Source organism: Salvia miltiorrhiza, chromosome 2 (assembly GCF_028751815.1).
Source record: "Salvia miltiorrhiza cultivar Shanhuang (shh) chromosome 2, IMPLAD_Smil_shh, whole genome shotgun sequence".
NCBI lineage: Eukaryota > Viridiplantae > Streptophyta > Magnoliopsida > Lamiales > Lamiaceae > Salvia > Salvia miltiorrhiza.
This window is the reverse complement of record NC_080388.1, coordinates 9037502-9047393: the sequence shown is the minus strand read 5'-3', so window position 1 is coordinate 9047393 and position 9892 is coordinate 9037502. Positions and strand designations below refer to the sequence as shown.

At 35.5% G+C, this 9892-nt stretch overlaps 1 protein-coding gene across 1 annotated transcript; it reads left to right on the top strand.

Moving 5' to 3' along the window:
* The first annotated feature begins 827 nt into the window (after window positions 1-827).
* On the top strand, window positions 828-6401 carry LOC131012946 (gibberellin 2-beta-dioxygenase 8-like). The gene is made up of 5 exons (XM_057940928.1): window positions 828-1023; window positions 1185-1224; window positions 2218-2663; window positions 4658-4970; window positions 5859-6401. The coding sequence occupies exons 2-5, from the start codon at window positions 1186-1188 to the stop codon at window positions 6096-6098; spliced, it is 1038 nt and encodes a 345-aa protein (XP_057796911.1). The 5' UTR covers window positions 828-1023; window position 1185; the 3' UTR covers window positions 6099-6401.
* The last annotated feature ends 3491 nt before the right edge of the window (window positions 6402-9892 follow it).

Here is a 9892-nt window from a genome sequence, read left to right as displayed (position 1 = left end):
TGATTCGATTAACTAGAAAAATATAAAAAATGAAAAAAAAACAGTTAACTTTAAAAATACACTAGTTAACTAATTATGCAACGAGCAATCATAATTGATGATGATGGAATTAGGTGCTCCCTCTTATAAGAAAGAAACTGAAAAAGGTCCACTAAAAAGCTCAAATATGAGTATTCGAACATGCTAAAAAGAAAATTATGATAATTTTTTTGTGGACATAGGAAGCACAAATGTCATCCCGTATATGAGATCCTAGCAGTTAAAATCTAATTTGTATCCTTAGAGGGCATTCGGTTGCTCGTGATTAAAGTAAATCAAGATTATTTTTGTTATAAGAGTAACTCAAAACTAATAAGCTATGATTAACCCTATATAATATTGTCTCAAGATTAAGTATCGAGACATATATGTATATCAGACCGAATAGGATATTACATAATTATTTCTATCTAATCTTTCGAACCGAATGACCCTCTATTTTTGTAGTTTCAGATAGAAAACTAAATCATACCAATCAATTCGATGAACCATATTTCACGACGATTTAAATATAATTTGTCCATGGGTCAGCCATACAATACTATTGTCCTACTAAATTATCACTTACAACAATTTAGTATCAAATTGCAATAGAGAATCCAATCCGGATATTCATATTAGTGATTGCAATATGAGCCGCGTGTTCATCTCTTTCAACATATACTCCCATTTCTTTCTTCCACCACCTCTCTCTCTCTCTCTCTCTCTCTCTCTCAAGTTGAGAAAGGAAAATTCAACAGTGATAATTATTGATGGCCCCCTTTTTCCCTCTATAAATATCCATCTACTCCGATCATCCTGGACACCAATTTCACACGCATCATATTCCTTTTCGACGCCTCTCTATCTCGAAAAGCCCTCTCTTCATCACAATGTGAGAGTTCTTTTTTTTTTTTTTTGGAAAAAATAAAAATAAAAAATCAACTTCCAAATTTCACCATCATACGTCTCATTTTTGCTTAGTCTCCTTCCAAATCAAAAAAAGTAAGTTGCTCGGTTCCATCATATATACTTTCTTCTTCATTCATGCATGTCGCCATAATATGTCACGTTAATCAAATATTGCATCATGCCATCGTCATCATGTTAAAAATATATGTAATCGCCATGCAACGGAACTCATATATTCGATGCTTCAAATGCAGAATGGTGGCCTCTGCGAATGACTCGGAGCATCTCAACCAAGTAAGCCATTTTTCTAAATAGAGAAAAAAAAAAAGTGTTTATTTATTTAAATCACGAGCATAAACGTGGTGGCTATGAGTAGAAACATGAGGTGTCGTAGAAATTACAAGAAGCATACCACTAAATATTGTTTCTGCCTTCTCATTTTTGCAGTAGACATGTTACATGTGCACTCTGTATTTTTTGTTCTTTCCCTTTATCCCTTTCGAGTACAATTAAATCCAAATTAAGCTTAATGTGGGGGACAAGAACATAACATAGTCAAAGATTGTCTTATAATTGTATATTTATTCATATATATATGTCTATGTCCGAATACACAATATATTCTTGATGGAGCCCATGATTCGAATTCAAATAAATCGAGATTAATTGCTATCTAAGTCAATGTTAAAACCCCACAGCAAAATATGCACTTTTAAATTTAATTGTTTTTTCTAATGGAAATACTACATATATCTACCAATCGAATTTGTTTCCTTATCAATTATTCTTTTACATAGATATGTTGTGAAACTAAGTTGCATAGAGTGATGGGGTCCTGCTATAAAGGAATATTATGGTGAATAATTTATTGGAAGCTTCGAGTTTTACAGCACACAGATATTCAAATTAAACTTGACACCTACCTACCCCATCACCTCATAGTAAAGGGTGGGGAAATGCCCTTGTCTTCAAACTCATCAATGGAGTGCAAATGGTGATTAAAATTACTACGTTTTCATCGATGACAAAACAAGAAACTTAGGCCCAAAAAAAAATCTGTTTCCATCACCTTCTTCAATTCCAGTCATTTTCTTGAACAATATATATATGTATATATTATAAATTTATAATTCTCCGTAGCGTGACAAGATTAACTTTCAAGCCCATTATCAACTGTCGCCTTAGTATTTGATCTCTGTTTTTTCTTCACCTTCACCAAATTAAATATATATATATATACACAATATTAATCATGGTAATAAACAATAATTAAATTCCCTATTTCAGCCCGTGAGAATGGAAGACTCGCCCGATCCCCCATTCGAGGAGGTATACAAGAGCCTCTTCGACAGCGCGACGGCGGCGCCGGAGCTCTCGGCCGTGGAGGAATGCGAGCTGCCGATGATTGATCTCGAGGAGCTGAACCTCGGCGACATCTCGAGGCGCGCATGCAAGCAGAAGATCGCCCGAGCCTCGCGGGAATGGGGTTTCTTCCAAGTGATAAATCATGGGATCTCTCGAGAGGTCTTGGAGAAGATGAGGGAGGAGCAAGTGAAGCTCTTCGCGAAGCCCTTCTCCGACAAGGCGGCGTGCAAGGATTCCAACTTCTCGGCGGGGAGTTACCGGTGGGGGACGCCGACCGCGACGTGCTTGAAGCAGCTGTCGTGGTCGGAAGCCTTTCATGTGTCGCTTAGCGACGTGCTCGGCTCACATGACATCAATAATAACCTCAGGTAATTTGATCCTACCGTAAGTGTCTCATTTGGTGATGAATCTTTTTTTTTTTTTCATAAAAAATGTCTCATTTTAAAAAATTTCATGGTAGAATTCGTATATGAAAATAACTATTTTGATATTGTAAAGTTAAAAGATAATTATTTTACTAAAATACTATTTTGCTCTTAATGGACGAATTCAAGATTAAATTCACATATTCTTGATTGCGAATTGCCTTATTTTTTTTATTGTGAATTAAGAGATGAATTTCATGGTAAAATTTGTATATGAAAATAACTATTTTGATATTGTAAAGTTAAAAGATAACTATTTTACTAATATACTATTTGCTCTTAATGGAGGAATTCAAGATTAAATTCACGACCAGACATAGTCTTGACTGCGAATTGCCTTATTTTTTTTATTGTGAATTAAGAGATGAATTTCATGGTAAAATTTGTATATGAAAATAACTATTTTGATATTGTAAAGTTAAAAGATAATTATTTTACTAAAATACTATTTTTCTCTTAATGGAGGAATTCAAGATTAAATTCACGACCAGACATCTTCTTGATAGCGAATTACCTTATTTTTTATTGTGAATTAAGAGATGAATAGTAAGTGTGCCTATTTTTTAGAATCATTTTCATATTAGTAACTAGTTTCTACCTTTATTATTTTAAAATAGCTATTTATTAGTGCACTTAATTGAATTTTATTTTATTTATTTTTTTCTAAAAACAAATTTCGTTTCAAAATCTCATGATAGACTGATGCCAGAATTTCCATTTATTATATATGCAAATACTTTACTTTTTCAATATTACATGCAGTATTAGGGATAAGAAGAATAAAATTACTCAATATCTTGATATATGAATTTCTAGCGATTAAAATTTAATATTTATATGGACGGAGAGAATATTAAGCATAAGTCGTATTTCATTTGGTACACAGTGCAATCAACGACGCTGCTTTTGTGAATAGACATTTTTGATGAGGGATTAAGATTTAGGGAAATAGTAGTATTAAATTAGGAATGGATTGAGAGTGACTTCATTTACAAATATGTGAAAATTAAGACTGTTTTGGATGAGAGCGTGCTGCACAATCTAATCGATTGATTGATCTGACATCTCATAATTTTTTGTGAAATTGATATTTTAATTTCTTTTATTTCTTTATTTTTTTTATTTTATAAATTAACAGTGCCAAATAAAAAAAATTAGCCGTACCATAAAAACTCGAATTCAAAATCTTTAATCTTAAACATTAACCAGTTATCGTTTGACCAACACAACGCTTCTGTGGTCCCTTTAATTTCACTCATCTAGTCCGTTATGGAGTAACATAAAATTCAGATATGAAAAATTTGCACGTTTAAATTTACTGTCAAGAGCATGACGATCTCAATTCAAGTTCTAACTTAACTGTCCGATTATTATTAAAACGAAATGTGACGGTTCATTATTTTTAATTATTTTGCATTAATTCTTTGCATGAAACTTCATTTTCTGACACTTGTTTCTGTACACTTGTTCTTGAAAATGTGTTTGGTACATGGCATTGGCTCTCATTGCGCCTAATTGTGAGACATCTGAAACGCATAGTGCTGCACACGTGCCGTCCCTGCATGCATGCTATGTTGTGCTATGTCTCCTTTTAATTAAGACTTACTTATAATTTATATTCCAAACTGAATTTTAGTTTATAAGTAGTTTTCATATGCTTTATTTTTTATATAATTTTAATTTTGAGAAATTATTTAACTATGGTAAATACTACACTAAAATTAAAGTAATAATTATTTTTTTACCAAAATTACACCTAAAACGACGACCAATCGTTACAAAACCAAAACCTAATGTATTCTACATTAAAAGAGGTTTCAACCGTCGTCTGATCACGAGTGTGGTTGGAATTGCACCTGAAAGTTGAGGTTGCACTAACTTTGAGGCACCACATCTGTCTATGTTGCAATGATAATGAGGTAGTTAGCATTGATCAGGTCGGTAATGGAGCAATTTGCTGGGATGGTATCGAAATTATGTGAGAAATTGGTGGAGATATTGGGGGAGGAATTGGGGCAGAAGTGGGAAGAGAAATGTGTGGCGAGCACATGTTACCTCCGATTGAACAGATACCCAGCGTGCCCAATATTCCCAGAGATGTTTGGAATAATGCCACACACTGACAGTGACTTCATCACAGTGCTGCATCAAGACAACATCGGTGGCCTCCAACTTGTCAAAGATGGCAGCTGGTTCTCTGTTAAACCCAATCATCAAGCCCTTGTTATCAATATTGGGGACTTGTTTCAGGTATACTGTTTTGCCCACGTGAATTTATTTCATTCCATCACCTACCTTTTAATTGTCATGTGAATTCCCTTTCAAATGGGACTAACCCTATGTTAATCGTGAATTCTCCTATTTTAAGGGGAATTTATAACTAAATGTAGGATAATTGTGAATTACTACTCCCTCCGTCCCTAAAAAGTACATTTTCTTTATTTCCATTTTCGTTTGTCTCTGAAACATCTTCTTCATACATTTTTTAAAACAATTTAACTAACTATTACACTTACAATTTTCAGATATTACTTTTTATAATTTGTGGAACCTCTTTTCCACTGATCAAATACACAACTACTTCTTCCCTCAAAACTTTTCGGCACGAGAATTAAGAAGAATGTGTAAATGTGTTAAAAGTGGTAGGGTCCACACTTTTTTTAAGAGTTAAATTTTGTCATTTGTGAAAATAGATCACTTATAGTGGGACAACCCAAAATGGAATACAAGTCACTTTTAATAGGATGGAGGGAGTAACTTTTATTAAAACATCGGCCCCCTTTGGAAGATGTTTGTCTTCTCGGTGCATGCCCTTGCACTTGGACAATTTTTTATACATGAGAAAATGCAAACAAACAAAATATACGGATATAAGGATGGATTTTTCGTAAATTCAAATAAATACATTATGGGAAGTGATTAATTTTTATGTATTTTGAAATAGTATAAATACTAATAGCAAATTATAATAACCACTTAATTAGTAGGATATGTAACATTTGAATATAAATTTCTATGCTTTTTTTTAAGAAACTACTTTGTAGGTTATGTTTTGTGTTTATTTATAGTCCATAGAGATATTGTTCTCGTTCTCGCTTATGATGTGTCATAAATAGTGGGTAAATTTGATTGTTGCAGGCGTGGAGTAATAACGTGTATAAAAGCGTGGAGCATAGGGTTGTGGCTAACCCTCAAAAGGAAAGGTTCTCGACGGCATACTTCTTCTGCCCATCATACGACACCGTTATAGCAAGCGGCGTTGAGCCTTGTGTTTATAGAAGCTTCACCTTTGGAGAATACAGGAAACAAGTCCAAGAAGATGTCAAGATTTTTGGACACAAAATTGGACTCCCAAGGTTTCTCCTACAAACTCACTAATCTCCACACCATCGAGTTTTTGGTAGTAGGGATCCTTTATATTTCTAAATTATTAATTATTTTTTTATCACGTGTCGATGAGTGTTGGAAATAGATGAAACGGCACCGTTTGCAGCAGATTATCTCTCCAAAGTTTTTAGTATCGATCCTATATAGGACAAGGTTGTTAGGTGGTAGCTAGTTTCTCAGAGATGTATGTAACAATGTAGAAATTAAATACAGGTTGTTGGAAATTACTAGATTATGATATAAGAAAGAAATTTATAAGATAATAAATAATACAGCTATCCTTTGCCTCGACAAGTAGTTTATTATGTCCCCTAAGCATGTATTTTTGGATATATATATATATATATAGGGGAGCGTTACAATGAGACCCCCTATTTTTAGTGAAAACCTGAGACATGATTTCGTGCGTTTATTTCATCAATCCTATGGCTAATATTGTATCTAGAAGGAGAATTTTTTTCTCAGGGTTCAAATCTTGGCGGGAAATAAATATTTTAAATTTCGTTATTCATCAGTATATACTGCATTGTTCATCGGTATATACTGCCTTGTTCATCAGTTTATATGTCTTATTCATTACCAATTTTTTAGATTTCGTTATTCATCAATATATACTGTTTTGTGGCCCTTGTTCATCAGTAGATACGTCTTATTCATTGTATATAGTGTCTCACGAAAAATAAAGGATCTCACTGAAGCGCGCTTCTCTCTCTCTCTATATATATATATATATACACACACAGGAATGGGATCATATAGATCCCAATGCTTATAATAGATCCCTAGATCCAAATCTTGACCACACATTTATGACATGTGGCGCATCAAGATGGTGACACATGGCAAGGATTCCAAGGCAAAATCTGGAGGGGTAAAATTGGAATGTAATTTTCGGATTTAATAATTAAAAAAATATATATTTTTTTTAGATTTTCTCAAAATAGATATATAATAAGATGCATATAGTTTCACACAAAGATGCATAAAGTTTTCACATGAAATGCATAACTTTGAACAGAAAAATGCATTTACTTTTTCCAGTTTTGGTATTTTCACCACCCCACCCCATACCACCCCCCAATCCAGCCCACACCACCCCCCAACCCTCCCCATTACCACCCCCCAAAAATATGCATGTTTCACATGCATATAAAATCAAACAAAAATGCATAAAGTTTTCACATAAAAATGCATTAAATTATACAAAAAATGCATTTCATTTTAATAAATCTGGTAGTTTCGCCACCCCACCCCTGCCCCTGCCCCCCACCCCACCCACCCCCCACCCCCCCCCCCCCCCCCCAAAATTTTTTTTTTTTCAAAAACTGATTTTCTAATTGCTGGCCCACCCCCACCGACCCACCCCCCACCCCCCCACCCCAAATTTTTTTTTTATTTTTTTATTTTTTTAAAAACTGATTTAAAAAAAAAAAAATTTTTTGGGGGGGTGGGTGGGTGGGGGGGTCAGTGGTCAGAAAATCAGTTTTTGAGAAAAAAAAAATTGGTGGGGGGGTGGGTGGGTGGGGGGGTGGGGGTAGGGGTGGGTCAGTGGTCAGAAAATCAGTTTTAAAAAAAAAAAATTTTTTTTTGGGGGTGGGGGGTGGGGGGGGGGGGGTTGGGGGGTAGGGGGTGGGTGGGGGTGGGGTTCTGGGGTGGGGTGGGGTTCTGGGGTGTGGGGGGGTGGGGTTGGGGTGGGGTGAAATCTTATGCATATTTATATGAAACTTTATGCATTTTTATATGAAAGTTCATGCATTCTCGTATGAAATTTTATGCATCTAAAATATACCTATTTTGAGAAAATCTATTTTTTTTTTTTTTGATTTCGAAAATTACATTCCAATTTTACCCCTCTCCAGATTTTGCCTTGAAATGCCTTGCCACGTGTCACCATCTTGATGCGCCACATGTCATAAATGTGTGGTCTAGATTTGGATCTACGGATCTATTATAAGCATAGGGATCCACCGAAACCCAACCCTATACACATATATATATATATAGCTTATTGTTATAATGCAGAGCTCAACAGAATATTTCTACTGCGTATCATGTATAAAATTCTTAATTTGACCGATTATCAATTAATTGCCTTGTATGCGTGAATTATGAGGGCTTGCTCACCACAAAATTCTAGGGTGCTTATAGTCAGTGGCGGAGCTAGAAACTATCATTAAAGGGGCTGAGCTTGTACGAGATTTAAGGGCAATAGCTCCCGAACCAATTTTTTTGAACAATTGATACAGTTTATTTTGTTGTTCTTTTAAAACAAACATAATAATAATAATAATCATGAAAAATACTTTCATAGATTAAATAGTTCCTGTTAGGTTCGGAGGGTCTCAAATAGGTGTATAGGGGGGGATACACCTATAGGCTATTTTTGACTTTTACAGGAGTCAAAACGAAACGTCAAACACAAACTCACACAACCCATTTTACTAAAAAGAGTTTTGACCAAAACATGGTTGACGACTGATACTGAATACTCTTTAGTAAAGAGTTATCAGTTAAGTCAAAAGACCTTAACTAATACATGTAAGACTTCAATCGAGTTTGATAAAAAGAGATGTTATGAATCTTACTGACTATCAGAAGATAGATCAGTTAGACTGATAACACACGCAGCGAAAAACTTTTGTTTCGAAATAGCCTGTGAGTTAAGCACGTTGGTCTTTAGGTTTCTCTTTGCGATTAATCAGTTTTCAGTTTACGAATGGAAGAACACAATTAAGAGAGTAAATGTTGAAAGCTGTAAATAACACAGAGATTTTTACGTGGTTCAGAAAACACTTCCTACATCCACGGTCGGTTGATCAGACCAACAACTTCACTGGCAAGTGCTTACGGGTGCACTGCAAACCGATGCTCGTGCTCACGGGTGCACAGCAAACCTGAACGTGTGCTTGCGGGTGCACACAACCGAAACAACCGAAGATCCAACATTCAGTACCAACACACCTTGTTGGATTTCTCACTCCTAGCACACACTGGGCACTAGGACCTCACGGAGACAGAACACCTTTCTGAACTCCTTTTTCACACAAACACTCATTTCGGTCTGTTGAAGAGAGGTTTGAAAACTTGTCAACTAAACTTCAAAGAACAAGTTCTTTGTAGTTAGTTTGACCTAGGCTTTGGATAAACAAGGTTTGCCTAAGGTCTAAGAGAATATGTGTAATCAGCAGTGACTGATTTTTGGCTTTGGGATTCTCTTCTTCGATTCAAACTTTGGAGAGTTTAGGCCCTGGGCTGAGTAAGGATTTTGGCAGTGTTTCAGCTTATGTTATTGAATCAGTGAAGATTGAAGTGATCCTCGAGCGCTATTTATAGGAGAAGTCTTGAATAGATCCATTGGCGGAGAAGGTCTTCAAGATTTCTTCCGTTAGAGAGTAATTCGAACTTGGGCTGAGGCTTCAATCTTCGAGGTTCCTTGTTTGGTGAGAACGACTACTTTGAAAAGTAGGAGATGCGACATCTCTGAAAAGGTAATCACCAAAAAGGAATGGCTTCTGCAGAGAAAGGACGATCCTGAGATCTCTGCATTTAATGTGGCTGTACCCCTGGAGTGCGTGGCTTCCTTTGAACGTTGGAGGTTCAGTCCGAGGAAGATTGTTTAACTCATACTTGACTTTAGTATCAGTCCGCTGATTTTGGTAATCAGTCAAAACTGATTCTTCGACTGATGCTTCAGTCGGCAACGTCAGTCTTCAGTCTTCAGTCCTTCGTTCTTCAGTCTTCAGAACAACAACTAAACTATTAAAAGAACTCTAACACTTGAGCTC

Bases quoted from the DNA above. Each gene is read 5' to 3' on its own strand.
- LOC131012946 (XM_057940928.1), top strand. From the start codon at position 1,186: ATGGTGGCCTCTGCGAATGACTCGGAGCATCTCAACCAA. The intron at 1,225-2,217 runs GTAAGCCATTTT...TCCCTATTTCAG, and splicing joins ACTCGGAGCATCTCAACCAA to CCCGTGAGAATGGAAGACTC. The intron at 4,971-5,858 runs GTATACTGTTTT...TGATTGTTGCAG, and splicing joins ATATTGGGGACTTGTTTCAG to GCGTGGAGTAATAACGTGTA.